This window comes from Lycorma delicatula, chromosome 12 (assembly GCF_047948215.1).
Source record: "Lycorma delicatula isolate Av1 chromosome 12, ASM4794821v1, whole genome shotgun sequence".
NCBI lineage: Eukaryota > Metazoa > Arthropoda > Insecta > Hemiptera > Fulgoridae > Lycorma > Lycorma delicatula.
This window is the reverse complement of record NC_134466.1, coordinates 20,004,914-20,029,893: the sequence shown is the minus strand read 5'-3', so window position 1 is coordinate 20,029,893 and position 24,980 is coordinate 20,004,914. Positions and strand designations below refer to the sequence as shown.

At 30.3% G+C, this 24,980-nt stretch overlaps 2 protein-coding genes across 6 annotated transcripts in view; both read left to right on the top strand.

The window, feature by feature from the left end:
• LOC142333431 (uncharacterized) overlaps positions 1 to 8,277 on the top strand; it is an 86,427-nt gene extending 78,150 nt beyond the window's left edge. For 4 of the 5 annotated variants that reach the window (XM_075380504.1, XM_075380502.1, XM_075380505.1 and 1 more), the window contains 2 exons: positions 1,286 to 1,432; positions 8,038 to 8,276. In XM_075380504.1, the coding sequence (XP_075236619.1) occupies positions 1,286 to 1,432; positions 8,038 to 8,082 (192 nt within the window). In that variant the 3' untranslated portion in view covers positions 8,083 to 8,276. Of the gene's footprint in view, positions 1 to 1,285; positions 1,433 to 8,037 lie in introns of all 5 variants that reach the window. The other variant, XM_075380507.1, reaches the window with a different exon arrangement.
• A 9,760-nt stretch (positions 8,278 to 18,037) lies between these two features.
• The window catches only part of LOC142333433 (uncharacterized), a 71,330-nt gene continuing 64,387 nt past the window's right edge, over positions 18,038 to 24,980 (top strand). The window contains exons 1-2 of the mRNA XM_075380526.1: positions 18,038 to 18,243; positions 21,526 to 21,582. Of these exons, the coding sequence (XP_075236641.1) occupies positions 18,176 to 18,243; positions 21,526 to 21,582 (125 nt within the window). The 5' untranslated portion in view covers positions 18,038 to 18,175. The remainder of the gene's footprint in view (positions 18,244 to 21,525; positions 21,583 to 24,980) is intronic.

Here is a 24,980-nt window from a genome sequence, read left to right as displayed (position 1 = left end):
CTGGTATTTTTAAATGTTCAAATAAAACCAATATTTAACAAAAAAACTTCATACTTCCCCCCCCTGGAGAAAATCCTGGCTACTGCCTATGTTATTATGCTTCTGCATTTGCCATCTTGTTCCCAGAGGTTTATATTTTTATAAAAAAAGTAATAATATTACATGTTTTGTAAACATGTAATATTATTATTTTTGTGCATTAACATTTTTGTGCATTTTACGTATAAATAATTAAGAATGCCTTGAAAAGATTCGTGTAATAAATGAGATAGATAACAATTTATCAAGTAACTTCATAAATCTAATTTCATGTTAGAGTAATATTATAAACCCTTATTTATTAAGAACAAATTTTATTCTGTTTTAACCTCTCAAATATCAATGTACTGAGTACTCTTTAATAGTACTAATTCTAGTTTGATTATATCTTTGTCTATTTTCTTTGATAAGTTTATCTCGTAATTGTATGTAATAAACATACTGCTACTACATTTAGGGTTTGCTTAAGTAGTTTATATTCAGTTTATGTAGTTCTAAATGTTTAAAATTCAAGTAAAGTTACTAAAATTCTTCATGAAGCCCAAACCAGTTCTCAGCTGATTCATCAGCTTAGTATCTAAAAGCAAAGCATATATTTGAGGTGGTCAAAACATTAAATAAATAATGCATAATTAATTTAATAAATACAAAAACATTTATCACTAATGGGCTGTTTCTATCCTGATAAATATACATCAATTTCCTAAAGAAATTATTGATTAAATAGATGGATGCTGCATGAACTTGAACTTTGGATGAACTTGTTTTGTGTTCAACATGAGGATTCAGTGCCTTATCTACTACCCACTGTTACCTTATTTGTGATCATTTCTCACTGCAGTGTGCAGCCAGATGCATGTTGGATCCATACCAAGGACACTATGAGGATCAGTTTGAGTTGATGTATCCTGTTTTTTTTGGGGGATTTGATCACTACATCTTTGACTATTGATCTACCCATGACTCTTTAACTTACTTTGTTGCTGTACTATCTGAAACTAGGACTGTAGGTTCCACACTTAAACACACATTACATATATATTGTGTGTATTTTATAAACACAACTTTGTTATATGCAGTGATAAATTATTACATCAAATGCACCTATTGTTTAAAGAATATATTTATTGATTTTATTAATTTCCATGACCATTAATTTTTTTATTAGGTGCCTTATTTAATATCTTAATTTATATTTATGTAAATATCCTTTCATTATTTTTTTCTAATATATAAAACTATTCAGTTGCAGGTCTTTTTAAACAAAAATATTTTACAATACAAAATATTAAACTTCACCGTCAGTGGCTATCAGTTTAAAAAAGTCAGACTTTCAAAATCTAAATTTTTTGGTCTTACATACTGTTTGCAACATCAAAATATTGACAATTATGTAAGTTTTGAATAGCTAATTAGCCTTCGTTTTATGGTTAATAGCATTATAACAAAATTTTTACCTGTAATGATTTACATTGTATATTTTTTGTAAAAAAATTTAAAAGATAGTTCCCGTTTAGAAAACTATTTTATTTAGATAGTACAAACTATATATGAAAATGGTCACTGCTGTTAAAAAAAAGACAGTGTCTTATTCTTTTAAAAAACCAATCAATACATTTTCAAATTTTCTTTTATCCATTGTCACTCAATAGACATTGATGAAGATTTAGTAGTGTATTCATTAGAATTCGGTCGGTAGAGTTTAGTACTTAATCATTCCTCCATTTATGTGTTATTACAATAAAAATATTGATTTTATTTGTGATTATTCAGTATTGTAATAAAATGTATGCAATTTGCTCACAATATTGGTACCAATTTATCTATGCGGTATGAATTATTAATAAATGCTGGGAAAAGACAACTCCTGCAGTTCTTCAAAACTGTTATGGGAAACAAAAAATAACAAAACCAGTTGTATTAGTCAACATGCTGAGACAGAATACATACTCGTGCATCTATTGTGCACAATTCGTGTCAAAAATTTTAAGAGGCTCTTGATAAACATGTGCATGGTTTAGGAGCTGCAAAAGTAAAAAACTTAGTATACCTCACATATGCAATTCAGACGATGATTTGAATTATTCAAATAATAATTAAATAACCCATAATGACTTTTATCCAGATACATGGCATGAAGGTCTTTCTTGTTAAACATGCAGGAAGAGATTACCAAATTATAGCTCTAAAAGAAAGTATTGATAACGGATCGTTTAGTATGTTTTTTGTCAGTGATCGTTTAGCAGTGAATAGAACAGTGATTGCCCGATCAGTAAATAAAACTGCAGTTAACTGACTAGGACAGTGCTGAAAAGTCATAATAAATGCTAGGTATACAGTAAGGGAGGTTTTAAAGAGGATACTGAAGAGAATTGAAAGTGGTGGTGGAAAAAGAAATTAACTATTTAATGAAGGTCAACTGGTGGAAGAAGATGAAGGAAGTATAAATATTCAATGTTAGGATTTAATATTACGATGTACTCTTTGAATTACTTGCCTGAAATGTAAAGATTATACTCAGTTTTTAAATTGTTGAAGATTTTTATACTCACTGATAAATGTGGAACAGAATAATTTAGAATGGTTTATGCAGTGTTTTCAAGAATATAAACTTTGTGAGAGCCGGCATATTAGAAACCACATGTACAATAGAGCGCAAAGAGAAACTTGTAACAAATGTTGAATAGGTATATGTTTTTTCCTGATTTTTTTTTTGGTCTTACACTTGAATGCAATAGCGAATTTTAATGAATTGAATTTAATAACGATATATATTATGATTTTATTAACCTGGTTTAGGTAATCAGCAACTGGAAGTCAGCAAAAGATGGAAAGGAAGTATGTACAGGTACATGTAACGTATAAATATTTTTGCAAACAAAGAATTTAGAAAATTTTAAAAGAGAGATGAACATAAACATAGTAATAATGAAATTGGAGTAAATAAATTAAAATGAGAAAGGGTAAGGTTATTAAAGGATGATGTTACAATTCAGGAAATAAAAAGGAAGAACTGATATAGGAATAATTGTAAAAAAACAAAATAGAAGTGTACTAGGACAGTTTTTAGTAATGATAGAAAAACTGCTGTCAGAATGAGAATAAACCCAGAGACCGGCTTTTAATACAAGTTTATATGCGAACTAATCAATATGAAGATGGTACTATTAAAGTACAGTATTAAGAGAAAGAGAAAATTATGGAAGAGTAATATAAACATTGTTGTAGAATAATAATAGGGAAATTGGTGCTGCAGGGCACCCAAACATACTTTGGATGGATGAAAAAGCAAAAGGAGATGACTGAGAACACGAAATGAAAGTGGAAGAAAGATAATAAACACTTAAAAAATACTAATATAATGCTAATAATCAAGCTAGTAAAAAAAACGACAAAAGAAGGCTGGAGATTTCAAAATCTCCAACTTCTTTAGTAGTTTTTGGAAATTTGCTGGAGATGAAAACATAAAAAATTGACTATATATTTAGAAGAGAAATTGAGAAATACAATGAACAAGATATGTAGACTTCCTGATACTTTTATTGATAGTGATCATAACAGTGTGTTCAGCAAGTTACTGTACGGTATACTTTAGAATCATGTGATGCATTCTGGTTTTTTGTGTTAGGTTGGTTGCCTGTGGTTCATTGGGTATTGCTCAGTGATAAACCAAGACATTAGATGTTGAGTGCTGTTTTGACATTTGTGCTGTTTCATTTACTGGAATCAATAGTTGTGAGAAAAGTAATGATTCTTTTGATAGAGGAATACACTATTCACGAAAGACGTTGAACATGCCTTTCATAAAGTTGACAAGTATACTGATTTAGTGAAGCACAATTTTTCTGAAAAGTTCCTCACTGCAATGCATTTCAAACACTTATCGAAAAATTTCAGGCAGCAGGCTCTGTTGAAGGCGCTGATCAAAGTGGAAGACCACCTAAATTAACAGACAGATATTTCAGATGCTATGGCAGAACTTCCAACAAAACTAATGCGTAAGTTAGCGAAGCAGCAAGATATCAGACTTGCTACCACACGTAAAGGTGTATGAAAAGAACTGAATCTCTTGTCCTACAAAGTAATGTGTGTTCAAGAACTGAAACCAACAGATCATGCCAAAAAACTAAATTATTTTAAATGGTTTTATGTTTTATTGACCGAAGTTGCATAGATATACTGAAGGTTATGTTTTTTACAGAAAGAGTGATTTCAACTAGGAGGATATATTAAATTACAATATAAACAACTGTGGTTGACTACAAACCTCTTATTAACTGCATGAAGAACTTTATATGATGCGAAAGTTGGAGATTGGTGTGATGTGAACAGAATGCGCATTGTGAGTCCAGCCGTTTTTGAAAATACAGTTGATAGTTATTATTATTGTTCTGTTTTAACAACCCTCATTACTCAGTTAAATGAGAAGAAAATTAATTACGGCTATATCCCAACAAGGTGATGTCACAGCTTACAGGTCAATGATTTTTTATGAAATATCTTCTGTAAACAAATCATTTTGAGGGGTTTTTGGCCTGCACAATTGCCCAGTCTGACTCCCTTGTATTACTTTCCTTGGGAGGAACAAAAAGAGCAGTGTATCGCAACAGACCACACACAATTGACAAACTAAATACTGCAATAATGGCATTCGCACAAGACATTCCAGTACATCAGTTATTAAAGTGTATGACAACAAACTGAAACATGTGCAGTGTTGTATTGATGTTTGAAGAGGTCATTTTCAACACTTTTTATAAACTATTCCAGTTATTATAATATCCATTTCTATTAAAAATAATGAAATAAAAATGCCAAGTAATAATTAAGAAATTTTTTTCATTACACTCCCATAATAACAGTGCACAGCAACTTTCAAAATGCACTGTACTTCTGGTAGTAGAAATAAAAGTACTACTGAAGGGAGTTAAAAGAGCTGAAAAATTAACTAAATGGAGGGTGGAACAAATTACATCAAGTGGATAAGATAGAATTTGGTTTGCTTGGCATTTCTCCTGCCACTACCCCCTTCGGTCACCCTAAAGCTTAAAACTGAAAGTCTGTGCCACAAATGGGCATTCAGCCTCAAAACAGTTTAGCGACCAATGTCCTAACTAGCTTCTAGAGCTTACCTAACAGTGTGAGCGGACTAAGTGCGGTGTCATACACCACCAGCTTATGTGTCCCAACCGCTCACTTGTCATATTTTTACTAAAATGGGTAGGCACACCTCGTCAACTACTAAAAATGTAGATGGCATTCATAAATTTAAATTTACTTTGTCTAGACAGCAATTCACTGCCACACCTAGGTCGCTGAATGCCAACAAGTACCTGTCCACCATATTAAATTGCGTGAAGCCTTAATTGGTTGGTGGTTAACCATATATCTCTAGGTTAGCTTCCCACAACAGTGCAGTAGGAGTCTTTCCCTTAAGTAAATTACTGATGTTGGATTAACAAAGCAACTGCATCAAGGAACTTCCACACAGTCTGACTGTGGCTATTGCCACATTGACTCGCTGCTAGTGAGTAGCCAATTTTCCCCCTCACCTCTAAGTTCCAGTGTGGCCCAGTCTCTGGCCTCTCCAAGAGTAGGGCAGTGAAACATCAGGTGATGTTTTAACTGAACTTCCCCGCAGACGCACAGCTCTCAGCTGTCAGGCAGACCAAAACAGATATTAGTTCAAATTAACATGGTTCTAATAAGAGAGAAATTATTTTAAGAATGAGAAAAAAGAAATGCAGAAGACAACTGCTCAAATGAATTTTTTCTGAATATTAAAGATGCTATTAGAATATCAATGGAATAAAACAGTTAACTTTATTAAGGGAAGAAGAATAAGGAAGCAATGGCTTACCAGATAGGTGATTGAAAAAATACAAGAAAACAGGCAATTATAAAAAAAAACAAAAAAAAAACAGGAAGGTTGAAGAAGTTGAGATGATCTACAGGAAGTTGAATAATGAATAAGTATTTAGGCTTAAGTTTTTGAATAAGATTCAAAAAACAAATGAGAAATGTCTTGCAGATGAATTATCAGATAGAGAAAAGTTAGAAAGAAAAGGGTAATATGAACTATGTGTAAAAAAAAAGTAAAAAGTAAAACAGATATACTTAAAAGGAGAAAGTGAAAGAAATATACAGTAGAAGTATACTGATCTAATAGAAAACCATATAATTTGCCTGAAAAAGATCAAGTACAAATATAACAGGATGAAGTAATCAGAAAATGAAAAAATCATGAGGAGAGCGAACAAGCTTATAATCTTAATTAGAACATGAGCAAGCATAATTCAGAATAGGAAAGCTAATCGGCGAAAAGATATCATGAAAACAGTGCTAGAAGGATCAACAGAAGGTGTAAAGAAGAGAAGCCTAAAAGATCAGGAAAGATTAAAAATTAACAGAAATTGGATCTACAAAGACTAAAATATTTAGATGAAAATGTAAAGCAATAAATCATACATGGTGCAAGGGCCGTATATCAGACAGGTATGAAAATTATGATGAGTTGTGAAAACAAATCTGTTGAAAAATAATACATCTGTTTAACTTTCAAACTTAGTATCCTGTTGAAGAACAGGTTAAAACAACCATTAATTTAATCCCTTTTATTTTTAAAAATTCCCTTTATTCTGCTATATTTTGTTTATTTCTGATATTTGACAAACTTCCAACGTCCTTCACATAATCATTTAATTTGGTGAAAAGTCATTTTTCAAATCAAAGAATCATTTGATTTTTTCCTTTGATTCATACCTTCCAGGTAGATGATTTCAACTTATATCACAGATTCAATTAACTGTCTCTTTCTCTTCTTCTATTTAGCCTCTGGAACCACTGTAAAGTATTACTTCAGAGGATGAGAATGTAAATGAAGTGTAGTTTGCACACTCTCAGGTTGACCATTCCTGAGATTTGGTTAATTAAAACCCAACCACCAAAGAACCCCTAGTATCCATGATCTGGTATTAAAAGACAAAAACGAAAATTAGGAAAAAAATTATAATTATATGTATATAAAATAAAGACAGGAAAATTTTTATTTCAAACTGAATAATTTCGAATTTAAAAAAATTTAGTCCAGGAGAGTAATATTCCACAGCTTTTAAATAGTAAACTTTGTTTGTATTTTAACAGCTATGGATGATATAAGAAAAAGATTGAAGCAAAAAGATAAGGAAGAAATACCATCTAGAACATTACTTGCTATTGGATCACAATATGGTCACTGCGAAAATCAAGAGGAAATTCAAGGGGTATTGGACGTCTGGAATAAAGAAATTAGTACAAAGATATGAAAGGTAATAGCGTATACATATTGGAGCAATGTAAAAGGAATGCATATATTTGGATACAGTGGCAGCAATAAACAAAAATAGCATGTGATTACATTTAACTCCTCAAGGAGTGACGATTTAAAAGTGCAAAGCATTATTAATTACATTATTATTATTACTGTTACATTATTACTGGCCGACCTGAGACTATACAAGATTACACTTCATTTACATTTAATCATATCATCTTCATCCATTCTCTGAAATAATACTTTATGGTAGTTTCAGAGGCTGAACAGAAATAAATATTAATAAATAAATATTCTCCAAGGAAATTTCAAACTCCAAGCAATCAGAAAAAAAACCACCCCATTGAAAATTCTTAAAATGCTATAACATTAAAGGCAATGCAAATAGATTATAAATGATACTACTTCACATAAGGTGTACTAATTGTTATCTTATCATTATCAATTATGAACATTTTGCAAAATACTCTTAACAATTTTCTGCCACTTGTATTTGATGCTTCTATCATTTAAATTTCTTATAAGTATTGGTTCTGTCATTATCAAAAAGATTAATGTGCTGAATTATTCCTTCACAAATGACTTATTATTACCTATTTTTCCATAAAAACCTCCCAGAAATATGTCTCTTAATTATGAAAAATATACCTTAAATTGTACATTACTTCATTTTAAATGTGTTTTAGGAATATGATTTAGAAGATGACTTTTTTTACAACTTTAAATTATAGAAATTACTTATGAAGGGAAGCATTGAGAATGCTGTTGATGATTAATCTGTTTATTAGTAGAAGCATCCTACAGCTGTTATAAAATTAAATCCAGCATCCTATAAAAAATTAAAAAAAAAATGAATTAAAAATGTAATTATATAGCAAATAAAAATTTTATTGTTACAATAAATAAATAAAAAGTAACAGAGAGTGCTTTATTAAGTATCCGTTAACTATTTCTTTCTTATTTCTTTCTATTTTTTTTAATTTTGAAGCAAAACAGCAAAGCATCTAGAGAACTTTACAATGCAGTGCGTTCACAGCATCAACTTGCTTATGCTGACTGGCTAGCAGCAATCCCAAAATAGTGTAAGCATAACTTTACAGGCTGAGGATAGTTTTTATATTTATATAAATATATATATATAAATAAAACATATTACCATCACAATGAATTCTTTGAACTTTGATTATTTAATGATGCATGTATGATTCGTACTCAAAAGCAAAGTGTCAAGAGAGATATTACAAGCATAGTCCTGCACAATTCAATTCATTGTGTGTGCTGCAAACATTCATACACAAAATGTCTTTGAAAGGAATCATTTTCTTATGTATCCTCTTCCTTGGAAGCTGTTAGTTATAAATACAGACAACATTACTTAATTTATACAAAAAAATCTTATTATATTTTCACCATTCTAGTCCTACTAAAATTTTTATTAAATTAATCCTGCACTCAGCAACCACAAAGAAAAAATGATCAGCGAACTATGAAAAGAGTCGAAAGATTAGATCTTTTATTCCAATTGGTACATAATAAATTTGTCTAGCGTTCAGGCCAATGTTATTTTTTTCATTTACATGTGTTGATAAAAAATGATGCTGTAACTTAGCTTTTCAAAGATATAATGCAGCTCGTTCATCAGAGAATAATACTTTTTTTAGTTTAATCACATTTCATCATGCTGATTAAGTTGGCTCTCACTTAGTTCATCAAATCTATTTTTCATTTTTCACTCATTAAAAATCTTTTGATCTACTTTTTTTTGTCAGAAAGGCCCCCATTTCCAATGAACAAATATACATTCAGGACTTACTATGAAATATTTTTATACATTTCTACTTAAGAATTATTTATCCATTGAATTTGTGTGTACACCATCTTGCTGAACTCAAATAAGTATGCATTTCCACCCTTTTTGAAATAATATGAATCATCTGTGGAGTAATGGTTCAAAAGCTTCATACACAATGGCAAATTTTCATTTCATGTATAATTATGTTGAGATATAGGCCTTGAGTATTCTCTACAATAAGTAATCAGATATGGTAAGGTCAGTTCTTGGTGGTAGTCATTGCAATTAGACTGAATTTGCTTGTGAACCACAGCCAGTTTACTATCACGGAAAATATTCATTTAAGAAAAAATGCACTGACGCAAAATGAGATGAAGCTTCATCTTCATGTATCCAGACATGTTCCACGATTCCCTTGTTTTAGAGTTGATGCATTAACCGTCTTTCCATAATTTGCAGATAAAAATCACCGTTCATGTATTCTTTAAAATATTATGATCCAAACAAATAATATGATGTCATCCCAGCTCCTCCGTGAGATGCAGTACATTCCTTTCCAGCTCTCATGCATAATGAGAATTCTCCATAGTCCAGAAAATTACATTCCTGCCTCATGAACTACAGTAAATTGCACATTCAGAAAACAACATTCTTGTTCAGGACATCATACGAGGGTTATTTATTTCTCAAGGTCTGATCGGTCACGAAATTAAAACCACAGTGAAAATAAAAAATTTGTTATTTGTAACCAGTACTTTCATAGTTACGCTATTTCTCTACATAGTCGCCACTCTGATTTAGACATTTGTCGCAGCGTGGTACCAACTTTCCAATACCCTCATAATGGAATGGAGCCCACTGTGTTTTCAGCCATGTTTCTATGCTGGTCGGCAGGTCAATGTCTGTGCCAAAATGTTTTCCTCCAAGCCAGCGTTTCATGTGAGCAAAGAGGTGAAAAGTAGATGGAGGCAAGTCCGGGCTGTATGGTGGGTGATCAAACATTTCCGAATGAAAACGCTGCAGGAGCTTCTTTGTTCAGCTTCAGTGTGCGGCCGAGCATTGTCATGAAGAAAGACAATGCCTGATGACAACATTCCTCTCTGCTTATTTTGAATTGCCCTTCGTAGATGTTGATGAGTCATATTCAGTTTGAGGCTGCAGTGATGGTCGTGCCACGTTCCATGAATTCCACCAAGAGAACTCCATTCCGGTCCCGGAACACAGTAGCCATACACTTTCTGTTGGAGAAGGTTCGCTTGAACTTCTTTGGTTTACTGGGAGAATGAGAATGCATCCACTGTTTCGATTGTTCATTTGTTTCAAAAATTATTTTCACTTTATAACAGCATAGTTAATTAATTAAAAATTAGTGAATATTTTATATTTAATTTCTTGACTAAATAAACTTAGAATAAACTTTCAATGCCTTGCATCACCTTTTCAATGGTTTTGCATATTCTGCGTGTTAAGTTAAATTTTCATCCATATAAAATTCAGGTTGTTCATCGATTAAGATAGGTAGAGAGATAAAAACAAAAGTTATATATTACGAAGAAATTTTGGAATCAATGAATAAAAATCCCAACATGCTTAATTTCATTATAATATCTGATAAAGCTCATTTTCATTTGAACAGTTTGAAAACAAGCAGAACTGCCACTATCATGCAGAAAAATCCCCTCTGGAGTTACACCAAAAGCCCCCCCTATACAGCAACAGTGGCAGCTGTGACTATGTATTGGGTTACGGGACCTTTCTTTTTTAAACAGACGATAGTGTACCTATAACTTTGAATGCTACTGTATAATTTTATTGAACCAGTTTCTTGATTAAATTTTGTTTTGTGAAAGTCATAGACTATGATTGCAACAAGATGGAGCTGCCACTTGCATACCATTTAAAGCATGTTCACATTAACAAAAATGTTTCAAAGAAGCCTTATTTCTTAGTACATGATATGAACAGGCGCCCACCCAGTCATCAGTCTTTCAGCAGCACATTTCTTTTACCTCTCCACCTCACAGGAAGATTAAGCATCTTTTTCTGACACCTACTTCCTCAGAGGTTTATCTCTTCTTTCATCTGTTCTATATTTCATAATTTTAGCTGGCATGCATCTTTCTGACATTCCGTCAGTTTTGGACACCAGTTGGATTTATACTGTTTAATGGTTACTAACAGAGGAAATATCCCTTCCTCATTTTTTCATTCGTTCCTGTCTAACATAGTGTATCCAGCTATTAATTATACACACATTTGTTTAAGGACCTCAAAAACTGCAATCTGTTGACTCTATAAAAGAAATCTCTCTTTTCATTATGACCCAAGTGATATCACTATCATATAACAATACAGATGTGGCAAGTCTTTTGTAGAATTTCATCCTAGTTTCCTTCCGCGTTTTGTTCTTTAAAGTTCTATGAACAGTTCCAGATAATTTTTAAAACTTGCTCATTTAAAAAATGGCATCCTTGAAAAACAACACGTCACATCCATCCATGATAATTAAAATATGAAACTTGTTCCAACATAGTGTTATTTACGATGATATTTGTCTTAATCAGATTCTTCCCTATAGAGGTCATTTGTCTGATTTCAAAGTCAATCATTTCCTTCAGGAATATTTTAAAGCCAAGAACTGTGAGACATAGCCAGCCTGCCAATATCTGTGTAGTGAAGGAGCTCATTCAAGAGAATGTAGGTGACTCCCAGAGGACCTCTTACAAAGTTATGTATTCTCTTCAAGATGAATTAAAACAATTTTTAATGGAAATTTAATGGATAATTAAATTAAATCAACTTAAATGTCATTAAATTCTGTATATTTCTGTTGTAATAAATTTTATGTTTCTGCAAAAACAGTATTATAATAATATTTCTAAAACAATCAGCTACTTATGCTCCACTCTGTACATTGAACATTGCCAAAAACTATAAGCACAAAAATGCTACACAGCAACATCAGTATAATATGGTAATTCTACACATTTTGTGTTTGTTTTTGTATAAAATACGCTATACATTATTTGCTTACAAAACAGCTAAAACTTTCATCTAAGTTTCTCTATTCACTTTAATATGTAGTGAAGTAAATAGATAAATTTTGAATATTAGTAAGTAGGTTTTAAAAATACGCTTAGAAATCTTATCATTTAAAGCATAAATTTATTAAATTTCTAATAGGAAAAACAGAAAAAGTTTTACATGTACGATAAGTAGACTATCCCATTCTAGGTAATGATTTTAAAAACAGAAAATAAAATAGACTATAATAAATTTGATTGGTCAAGTATATTTAATTACATAAAATACGAATACATTGCTAAATTAGAATTTGCATTTCATCCAGAAAATAACTCTACATTTTATATAGAACATCCCTGTTTACTTAAAGACTTTTATTACTTAGAATCAGCTTGTAAACAATTTGGTTTAAAATATAAATTCTTGTTCGTTGACAAATGTTTTCATTTGAAAGAAACAGTGAAAAAACTTAGTTTGAATGCCCTTCGAGCACAATACAAAAACAGATCCGATTATGAACAGTTTATATTAAATCAAAAATATTAATGATAGTATACATGTCTTTCTATTTTTTTTGCTCGTAGTAAATTTTTGTAGTAAATAACAAAACTTTTTTTTTTTACTCGTGGTAAATTTTTGTAGTAAACAACATAATTTTGTATTAGTCTTTTGTAGCCCTCTAGGAAAGAGATTTCACTCTAAAAAAAAATATCAACGCGCCATGGTTGCTACCTCCTGGGTGGTGTAGTAATGCAACAACAACAACAACGGTATAATCCATCATACGGTAATTTAGGGCTTATTTGATTTTTCTTTTGAATTGTAACGTACTTTTATTTTTCTTTGTATTTCCGTTAGGTATTGGTGGTGGTAGCAGCAGTAACGGTCTACGTGTTACGCATGCGCAACCGCTTTGAATCCGGCGCTGTGATTGGTCGGTAGGGTATGGCGCTTTCGCGCCTACCACTGTAACGGACGTTCAAAATAGGACGCTCAACCTTAAGTCATGTTCGTCAGCTGTTCTTCAACTTCGTCACACTTCGCACTGTCAACAACACCGCGCCGCTACGAAAAGTTTAAGACTTTAAAGGAAAACAAAATAAGACTGTTAAATTTTACGTGTTGTATGTAATTTACGTATTTATATGAAACAAATTCAGATATTGCAGGAAGAATGTACTATTTTATTGTAACTGGGTACAACATACTGACAGTACAATTTTTTGTACGAGCAATTTAGAAGAGAAAACCATTCCAATGAGAAAATGTTTACAAAAATATTTTATTTTGTATTTAGTTTAATTCAACATTTAGTTACTGAAACTAACCTTATCCTAATTCTTACATTTTCTTCTGGCGGTAGGACGTCCGACAACCCTATCCGTGGCACCATCGCCTGTCACTGCCTAAATGAGACGTCTAGGTAACACAAGATTTCAGCGGCTCGCATCGGACTTTACCGCTACCAAATTTTCAAATAAGAAGGGAACTCTCAGTATTCGTTCACAACCAGTTTCCTACAAGGTAGAACAAAATAAAAAAGAAAAATTAAGAAAATCATAATAGAAATAGATATTTTGTTAACAGATTACCCGGATGGTAAGTAAATGTTGAATAAGAAAACAATATAGTAAAATAAAAATCATGAACTGCATTTCAGTTCACCCTAGTCGGAATCGGTAAAGAAATGGCTCGGCACACGTGTTCATTCATGAAACCACACATCTATTCAAACCTTTGAAACAATTACAACTCGGCTGTTTATCAACCGATTTAAAAAAAATAAAAGGCTTTATGTTTTAGTAATAATATACATTTTGATAAAACTAATATTTATGGAGATATAATGGATTGAAAATTAAAAATGGCCGCCATTTTGTAATTTACGAAGATATTTAAGTCTTGATTTTTTGCCAATTTTAAAACTTTATTACCGAGACGCTTACCAATATTAAAGTAATTCGTCCATCCCGACTACAAATATAAATTTTTACATAAAAATAATAAAATGGCGGATAAAGGGTGAACGAAGAAGAAATTGCCATTTTTCCTAAGGATATTTTTTGTTTAGTTTTACAAATAGAATCCGAAAAGTATAGCCAGACCACCCTTTTATTAACACTCTGTTGATATTTTTTTTGATGTTTTCTTTACTGAGTAGACGTGAAGTACACAGTATACTATTTCTGGATAGAAGGAGTACTTTTATTTGCTGCTTTTCACTACCGATCGCAGTGTTTCTCATAGCTGTGACGCGTGTAAAGAATCAGAGTTATTAGAAACATTATTAGAATTCATTGAAGAATACTGATGTTCACACGTAGCCAGCCTCTGTGGAGAAAACAATGCAGCTGACGATTTTAAAACTGTATATTTTCTGCATTTTGGCACGCTAAGCATGGCATAACGAAGTACAGGATTAAGTTTGGCTGAATAAAAAAGACGACGGGAAAACCTTTTTTCTTCTCACTTTTCATAGGACGTTTTTAGAAACTATTTTTATTTGATGTCAAGTATCTAACATGTTTTGCACGTCGGTTCAAAATACACGAGATTCAATCAGCACGGTCTAAGTAGATAAAAGACGTAATTTCTCTGTATATAATGAATAACGAATATTTTTTTGGGTTCCGATCGATGAAATATTTTTTATATGTGTTACATCCTTAAATTATACAGCATCTAGATAAAACTTACATAAATTGGCAGATTACGTTAATTTTGTAAAAATTGACTGACAAATCAGTCTTTTTCAATTTTTTAAATTATTTTATTATATTTTTAAAAAAAAGTAGTTTGAAGTTTCAGCATGTGTCGTAAATAAAATTTTTCATAAGTAATTAAAACCTTTTTTATTCTAAAACACGTTCCGAAATATATAGAAAAATAATTCGTATTTTTCTTATGGGTTGTTTGTGCTACATTTTACTAATTAATTAATATGATGCTGTAATGAATATAATAATATTAAAGAGTCGCATAGAATTCAAATCTTCTCAATAATATTACTTGTTTATTGTTTTCTTTTCTTTTTTTTTAAATCTTAGTCACCACCTTACGTGTCTAAGATTTTTCTATGTTCTTCAATATATACATATATATATATAGTGTTTTTAAAATGGTGGGCTATTATTTTTATGTAAAAATTTATATTTGTAGTTCGGATAGAAGAATCAGATTAATATTTGGTAAGCGTCTCGGTAATAAATTTTTAAAATTAACAAAAAATCAGGATTTAAATACCTTCACAAATTATAAAATGGCGGCCATGTTTATTTTTCAATCCGTTGTATCTCCATAAATATTATTTTTACCAAAATTTATATTATTTGCTAAAATAAAACATACAAAATATTAAACATACACCCTTCGCGGCCTATCCATTTTTCATGGAAAGTTTCTTGAAGGAAATCTAATACCAATTGACTGAAACGTGCTGGAGCTTCATCGTGGTGGAACCACATATTTTCTCTTATTTGTAGAAGTAGGTCTTCTAACAAATGTGGAAGATTTTTGGTCAAATGAGCAAGATAATTTTCTCCATTTAAACGATTTTGTAGAATGACAGGATCCAAAAGATACTCATTAAAAATCCCTGCTCGGATGTTTAGGGAAAACCGTTGCTGTTGGCTACTTTAGAAGGTACCACGAGGATTCTCATCGCTCCAGATATGCTGATTATGATAGTTTTCAACACCATTCTGGTTAAAAGAAACTTCATCTATGAACAGAAATCTTACCGAAAATACACTGTCTTCAATTAATGCTCTTCGAAACCTATTACAGAATGCCAATATACATGGAAAATCGTACTAGAATTAATAATAAATAAAAACAAATAATGTTTAATCGAATTTAACGTTAAGTGGAGGACATGAAAACAGACACAAAATTACAACATCCATTTTATACCATAACGGCTATTTATTAACCGATCTTAAAAACATAAAACGTCATCTGAATTAAAATAAAAAGTTTAATATTTTAGCAACTAACATACATTGATAAAATAATATTTACGGATATATAACGGATTGAGAAATAAACATGGCCGCCATTTTGTAATTTGCGGATATATTTAAGTCTCGACTTTTGCTAATTTTAAAACTTTATTACCAAGACGTTTACCAAATATTAATCTGATTCCTCTATCCGAACTTGAGATATAAATTTTAACATAATAATAAAATGGAGGACAGTGGGAGAACGAAGGAGAAATCGCCATTTATCCTAAGGATATTTATTGTTTAGTTTTGCAAGGAGAATCCGAAAAAGTATAGAGAAGGTAAAATATAACGTTATATTTATTTTACGTGTGAATTTAATATTAGAACTTATTTCCTTTTTCCAGTTGCCTGAAGGATATATTGATGTTCATCTGAAAACTGGTAATACATTAGCATCTAATTAACAGTATTACAACTTTACATTCCTGAAACTTGAGACAATTAAATACTTGCAATACGCAAAATTGATAGGGAAAACTAATCGGTATCACATATCACAGGAAATGTATTTTTAAGCAGGATATATAACATCAGAATCTCTGTAAAGACTTATAACTTTTTCTGATATACGCTGATTTTTTTTTTTGGTTAATTGAAGGCAAGTAATTTTTCCTAGGCATTGAAAGACCTGATATAACATTTAAAGAAACCTGTACTCTGTTAACGTTTAACGATTATGTTATCTATTTAAATATCATTTGTGGAAAAGTCATCCTGGAAGTTCACGACCGGTGGGAACACTGGCCTTTCTTCCTGCAAAGCTTGGCGGCTAGAGCCGTTTCGCTGGTCGATATAGAAATTCCTCGATGAAGTCGCTTTGTTCAATTACAATAAAGTTGAAAAAACTTTGGCTCTTGCAGAACCGTTAGTAAATTTTTATTCAAATTACTTCTAACGGTATTAATTCTGTAAACGTTCGTATACCTGTAAGATGGGTCGGTAATTGTAAATCGGCTGAGCCATCTGACGAAGGGAATTCGTCCCCGTAGAATTTTCATTTTATAACTTTTTACTTTTGTTACTATACGGTTAATTTATTAGTTGATGTAAGATTGAGTGTAGGGGATGCACTCTTGATTAGGATTGAGAAAGACATATACAGTCTCTAACTTATTTTATTTTCTAATCACAGTTAAATTTAAATTAAATAGGCAATAATTAATTTTCATTTAGTAAGAGTTCCTAACATTCCGGGTCAGTGCTATAAAGTGACCCCGTGGGTGATTGGCGGGGAGAAATTTCAATTATTTGGTTACTAAACCGATTGGCTAAGCCTTTCGTAACCGTTGATATTCCAGCAAAATAAAATTTGTCTGGATTTACGCAATAAATTACCTATCTTTTTAGAGTTAAAGAATTCACAAATTCATTAAGGGCGATTTTAGTTATAAATTAATAAATAAGTTTAAGGTCGACCATTTCTGAGATGTGTGGTTAATTGAAACCCGACCACCAAAGAACACCGGTATTCACGATCTAGTATTCAAATCCGTAAATAACTATCCATAAAAATAACTGCCTTTACTAAGATTTGAACGTTGGAACTCTCGACTTCGAAATCAGCTGATTTGCGAAGACGCGTTCACCACTAGAGGAATCTTTGTAAAAGCCTATCTAGTTTTGAAAAATGTTTATTTATTTTTTAATTTAAAGATCGGGAACAAGGCAGCTAGAAAAATTGGAGAGTAAAGAATGTATTTGTCACCATCATAAATTTTTTACTTTTCCATTTATTTAAAACACGTATTGAAATATAAAATTAATATTCATGAAGTATCGTGGGGGTATCCTATTCTGTGTACTTGCCGAGTATATTTGTACTGTTAATAAGCGTCATTTTCAATCCTATGACGTCAAAGTATGAGAAAATATATAAGCATTAACACCGTATATACTGAACATACAATATTCGATTTAGCAGTAGCTACCTATGTTGTATTCTGAATAGATCAGGTTATAAAATTTATACAATTATTCGTATTCTACGAAAAACTTTTAAACATGCGAATCTTACTCTATGTTATGAGCTTTTTTATCTTCAGTGCGGAAAATACTCCTATTGGTAAATGGTAAGTACTTTATAGATCTGTGTGTTTGTGTGTACGTTTAGAAGTATTGAACTGAGAATTTTCTTATAAAATAAGATGTATTTAAAAATTACCTTAAAAAAAAAAATTAATTATAAATACCTGCCCTGTGTATTTTGGTTAATCAGAAAGGATTAAGGTGACACTTCTCTGAAACAGAATACTCAAGATTATTTTGCTCAGAATGTAATTTGAAATAGATAGTCTTAATAGATTTAATAATACAACCGTTTAAAATCACATATGAAAGAAGTTTAAAAGAAATAAATTAAAAAAAAAAAAAACTAATTTAAAAGCAATATAATTTATTAAAAAAAAAAATAATACTTTTAGAACTCTAATTTAAATTTTGCCTATTATTTAAGTTTGCACCAGTAATTAATTTTTTGTAGTTGTTATTATTCAGGGCACTCTTTAAAGAAAAAAAAAATTTAAAGAATTACAAATTTTTTTTTAATAAAAAAGACATTTGCAAAAAATACTTTTTTTAATAATTGCTTATTTAAAAGCTGTCTTATGTAATTTAAAGATGTTATTCTATTTACATATTTTATTTACTTTTTACTTAAAATTCGGGTAGTCCTGCAAAAGTTTAATAAAGGTCCTTTGCATGAATCTGATAAGAAATAATTTTTACATTTCCGGCTGTTGTGAATAGCAGACGGAAAATAATTTTTTTTGTAAAAAAACTATTCGCTTCTTTTTTTACTTCTATGCGAATCCAAAATTTCTGAAATTCTGGTTACAAAAATTTATGAGCATATTGGCGCTGATTCAACTGTTTCGTGCACAGTTTAATATACGATAATTATATTAACATAATCTCTAATTATGATGCTATATTAGGAGAATTTAAATCGGCGTATGAAAAATTCCATGCTTGAGAGAGATTTTTCATTAGCATTGTTTTTTAGATGAATAAAAACAAATGTCGTTGAAAATGTAGATAGAAAATAAAACAACTGAAAATTGTTCCATATAATGTAAAATTTCTTTTACAACATTTTATAAACTTCCTTATTCCATTTTATTAATTAAGTTTTTCTTTTAATACTCATTTATAAACTTTGATTTTTGCTTTCTTGTACGAAATAAAAGAAGTATTATGTTCGGGATAAATTTCGGTTTCAGAGTTCAACGGAAATATCCATTTTGACTTGGTTCCTGACGTTTGTACGTACGTAGGTATGTATGTAGGTACGTACGTATGTATCTCGCATAACTTGAAAACGATTAGCAGTAGGATGTTTATATTATGGAATTAGGTCTGTTGCAACATATAATTTTGTACTCCCCTTTTAATTGCTACAAGAAGAATGTAAAAAATCAGATAGGTGTATAAAATTATAAATGGTGTTGCGGCGAATTGATAAAGAAAGAAGCATTTGAAAAAATATAGTTAAAAAGAAGAGAAGGAATTGTCTAAGTATACAAGTACAAGGAATTGTAAAATTTGTTGACAGTCTTTCAAAGAAGTGTTGTTCATCCACGATTTATATATGATGAATCAGTATTCATTTTAAGTATTTTACGTTAAAATATATATTTTTGAACAAAAATATATTTCTGTTAATATATTTTCGGCTACACGGAAACAGCAAATGCAATTTAAACGAGAAAGTCTGTGGAACAGACAACATTTTCGTTATGTTAATTTTTATAACAACATTTTTTGTCTGTAAGCCATCTTCTGTAGAGCCAAATTTCACGGATAAATCCGTACAAGATGAAACATTTTTAAAAAGATTGGAGCAATTTTAACTAAAAAACTTTTACTCAGTTGAATAATTATTTCCATTCTCCGATCATAAGCTTAGGTAAACGTTAGGTTTAGGTTCTGACTTTAACTTTTAAGTTTATCTTTTGACTCTCCTGTACTCGGTTCTGAATCACCATGGAATAATGTAAAAAAAAAACCTGTTCTACGAAATTCCACGGACCTACTCGTATTATTTCTTCTGATATACATCGGAATTATTGTGAAATCTCTGCTGCCTACTATTAATTAATGCTTCTCATATTTAAATAATAAAGGGATTTTCATTACTGATGTTAAAATAACGTAAAATTTGTTTGATGTTTAGATACAAGGTCACGTAACAAAAGATTTGAAAAGACATTCCAAAATATAAAACTGATATTCAGTATATAATTACTTACTATAATTATTAATATAACTATCAATTACTATAATATAACTTTTGGAACTGTTTTTTTTAGAGTATCCTTAATTATCTTTAGTGGTTTACTATTCCAACTTCTAATATTTTAAATAGCGTTTCACGATTACCTACCATAGAAAAGATATATTGGCTTAATCGGCAAGGAAACTTTTCAGTGAAGCGGCATGAATGAGTATTAATGAGTAAATAATAAGTAAGCATTTATGTTAACATGTTTATTTTAATTATTATAATTAGACAAACATTGTTTATCACCAAATCAAAAACTTTTGCAGAGTTTGATTAAGCGCTCTGATACTGAAGGCCTTACATCGATTAAATGTTTAAACCTACTCTCCGATGGATAGAATGAAACCATATTACTTTTTACTTCAGTCATGAAAGACATGAACCCATATTTATTGTATATTTACGTAAAAAAATGTAATTCTGCAATTTATTTTTACTTTCTTTTTTTTAATATATAACTGTAGTAATAATTTATAATGTTTTTGATAATTAAATAAACAGTAGGATTAAAAATATTCAAATAAAGTTAAAAATTATTTCTCCTACTATTTCATCAAATTTTTATTCGGTACAATACAAGGATTTTCCTTCGAACTTCCTTTTTTCTTTTCAAATAACCCGTTCAGAGTCTAAGATAGATCAGGTTTGGCTATATTTCCTTTTCTTCAATTTTCGTTTTTCCCACCCTTTTTCATCCTTTGAGAGTGTTGTTACTTCTCTTAATATGTAAAACGAAGTTAACATATCACAAAAATTTGTACAGCTTAGGAAAATTTATTCGGTTTTTATTTTCTCCTTGTTACCTATTTATTATTATTTAACATACGGAGCAAATAAAAAATTTAATAACATTAATATTGCTGCAAAAGTTAAAGTAGAATTTCTACGACTTTAATAATACTGATAAATCTCATAACATGAAAAGAGTTACAATTGAACCGTGGCAAATATTTCTCAAGATCATGGGATAGTTTCTGATATATTGTTTATCTTGGCAGCGTTAATTTAAGTTAACAATTAAATATAGTAAATATCGATAAAAAAATAATACAATTACTTTTATAAATTTCAGGCTATTTAAATCTGAAAAATATAGTCGACATGAAAAATATCCAAATCTTCAAAATAGGTATTTATAACATATTTGTGATATTTATAAATCTGTTCGTTGTTATCTATATTTTTATAAATTATTGTTTTAATTATGGCATCGGCAATAGACCTTGTAATCGAATAGTACTTTCTTAAATTTTAGGTATGCCCGCTGTGATGTAAATGTAAAAAATATTCACACTATGTTTACAAAACAGCATCACATTAAACAGATTTTAGGATTAGTACGTATGTTTACATCCAGTCTGTTTAATTTAATTACGATTTTGAATTACATAGTATAAATGAATTATACGAGGCAGATCTCAAAAGTAAAGACCGCTGGTAATTTATCTCCTTAAGGCTTGTGAATGTGTGTCGTTCATGTCCACGCTAATAATGTACACACTGCATTGTTATTTGTAAGTTGTCGAGTTGTATTATCTTTGATTACGTGTGAGTAATTACGTTATAAAATGAGTAGGGAAATCGATGTTGCCGCCGACTGTGAAATACATGGTCATACGTTTTTTAAACTATCAAAACGTTAAGTGGAAGTGCACAATAATGCACGTCCACATCCAGAATATTTGGATGGGAAATTTACGATCACCCACCATATAGTCCGGACTTAGCTCCTTCTGATTACCATTTCTTTAGAAAATTGAAAGAATTTTTGAGTGTTAAGCGATTCGCGGGTGACGATGAGCTTAAAAATGCTGTTAATCAGTGGCTAAATAGACTGGCGGCAGAAGAATACGATGCGGATGTATTGAAGCTGATGTATTGCTACGGTAAATGTCTTAATTAACGTGGCGATAGAGAAGTAGTATAAAGTATGTAGTTAAAGATAAATCAAAAAATATAATAAACTTTTCAGATTAACGTTTTTTACAATGAAACAATTTTTACTTTAGAGATAACCTCTCGTATAACTAAAATACTAAACTAATATTACATATACATACATATCTCGTATAATCGTTTTAATTTATGTTTTGCTGTTTTAAAAAAATTTCAATTTTTTCAAAATTTATAATTGTCAGAAAAATTAATTTGAGGTATTAAATTAGTTAAGACGCCTTCATGATCCAAATTGTTGCTTGTAAAACTTGTTTGAAAGAAAATCTTTGCAAGAAAAGCAAAAGTGAAAATTACGTGTCTTCATTAAACTTATAAAGGAAAGCAAAGAAACGCTGTAAAGAGACCTTTACTGCACAGGTGATCCTGATTCCTTTACCAAGAGCCAATGATCTCTGAATTCAAGAATTTGTGTCTATTTAATTCTTAAGTTATCTTAATTGCTATTTTTCTTGAATTTTCATTAAAAAAAATAAAAAATTGTTTAAATATTTTTATATGTTACAAATATATATAACCATAGCCATACTTAACCTTGTATACTTAAAGAGTACATCATACTATGCTTCGGGTACTGCATTATTATTCTGTAAAATTTCATTAATAAAAAATTAAAATGACGAAAATAAAGAAAAAAAAATCATTATTTACAAATTGATAATTACATGAAAAAAAATTATGTTTCTATAATGTCAGGATTAGCTAAATATCAGTTTTCTTTTTCTTTTTTAAGTAATTCTTTTAGTATCACTTGATTTCAAACCATACCAAAGAAACCTGAAACATCAGGCAGTAACGTACAAGTTTTCATTTTTACTTATTTTAAAACGATTTTAAAAAGAGTTACTTCAAAGTTTGACCGGCCACCGTTTCTCGTTTCTCAATTTATCTAGGTCTGCTTAGCAGCAATTGTTTTCTTTAAGTACCCTTTAATAAATTTCCCACATTCTCTATCTTTACATTGAAAAATTTCTGATCTTTCATCTCATCTAGCGCCCTATAAACTACGGTAACATTTAGGTAAAATTATAATTATATCAGAAACTAAGAAAAATAAATTTTTTATTCTCAAGTTTTAAACGTTAAGGATTAAACTATTGAAATATAAAGCATCCATAAATGCATATGACCTGTCAGATTATTAACAACTTTGTTCACCCTCTGTTCGATTTTTTCCTGTTAACGTAAGAAATATTCGGTAATTATTTAGCAAATAAAATTGCATTTATAAATGATTTCTGTTAACGATTTTTAGCTCTGAGAATTTTTATATTCCCAAATAATATTTGATTATCCGTTTTTACATTTATTAAATAAAAATTACAAATCTTTTAAACGACATATATTCTTTGTGTATATTTGAAACGACATATATTCTTTGTGTATATTTGAGTTTCCACAGATCCAGTCAAGTATACAATTTGAACTAAATATATTTAGCTTTGATTCATATTCCCTCCGGTATCAGTGTGTTTGTGTTGTTTTATGATTAGTGTACACAACATATCATAAATATGTAGGCATTTCATTTTAGTTATCGTAAGATACTGAGTGAGCAACATAAAACCGAACCCGTAACGTAACCGCTGCAGAATCGGTAAGTTATGTTGGAATGAATTTTTATGAATGATACGAATAAATTAAATAAGAAAACCATAAAACGTAATTTAAATTTGCATTTATTTACCTTGTTACAAAAGATATTCAAAATGACCACTCTGGGCATCGATGCACTTTTGTGCTCAACTGATCATATCGAGAGTCGTCTAACGCAAATGTTGTCAATCGCGTTGATTTCTCGTTGAATGTTCACCTTCATTTCATTAATATTGTGGAAATTAGATGGATAAACTCTCTCCTTTAAGTAGCCCAAAAGTAAAAAATCGCAAGTAGACAACTATGTTTACTTGCATTGTTTAAATTGTCCACCAACAATGTTTTCGAGAAGCCTGTTCCTATAATCAAGTCGTTTCGATTTGTCTGTCTCGTTCAGTTGTTGCACAGTTGTAAAGCGGTGCGGTTTCAATTTTAATTCGTGAAGAATTTTTCGACAAAATGTGTATTTAACACCAGATTGTTGGGATAACTTGCGTAGCGATTTTTTTGGTCTGCCAGAAATTCTTCTTTCAACATCGGCAATGGCCAGGTGGAGTCCTAACGGCAGGTTGCCTATTTCATTTTCTCTATCTGAGAAGAGTCTTTCATAAGTAGTGTTGGGTAGCGGTTTCATTATGGGTTCGGTTTTATGTTGCTTATTCTGTACATTATTTAGAAAAAATTATGAAAATGTGAAAATTAGCGATTAAATTTTAAACAATACAGGAAAATTTATCAAAATATTATAATATAATGAAAGAATAATTATTGTAATGCAATTAAGAAATTCTGTAAATTTTGAATAATGAAAATAAAAGCAAATTGTAAACAACAAATAATGGATATTTCAATGAATTTACTGTTATCAGTGTACAAGTATTACATCACAAAAGTAACACCACATTAAAGCGTAAACAGATTTAATTTCCTTTTGACAGAAAATCTATAATCTCAGCGGGAATAGATGTAAAACAAATT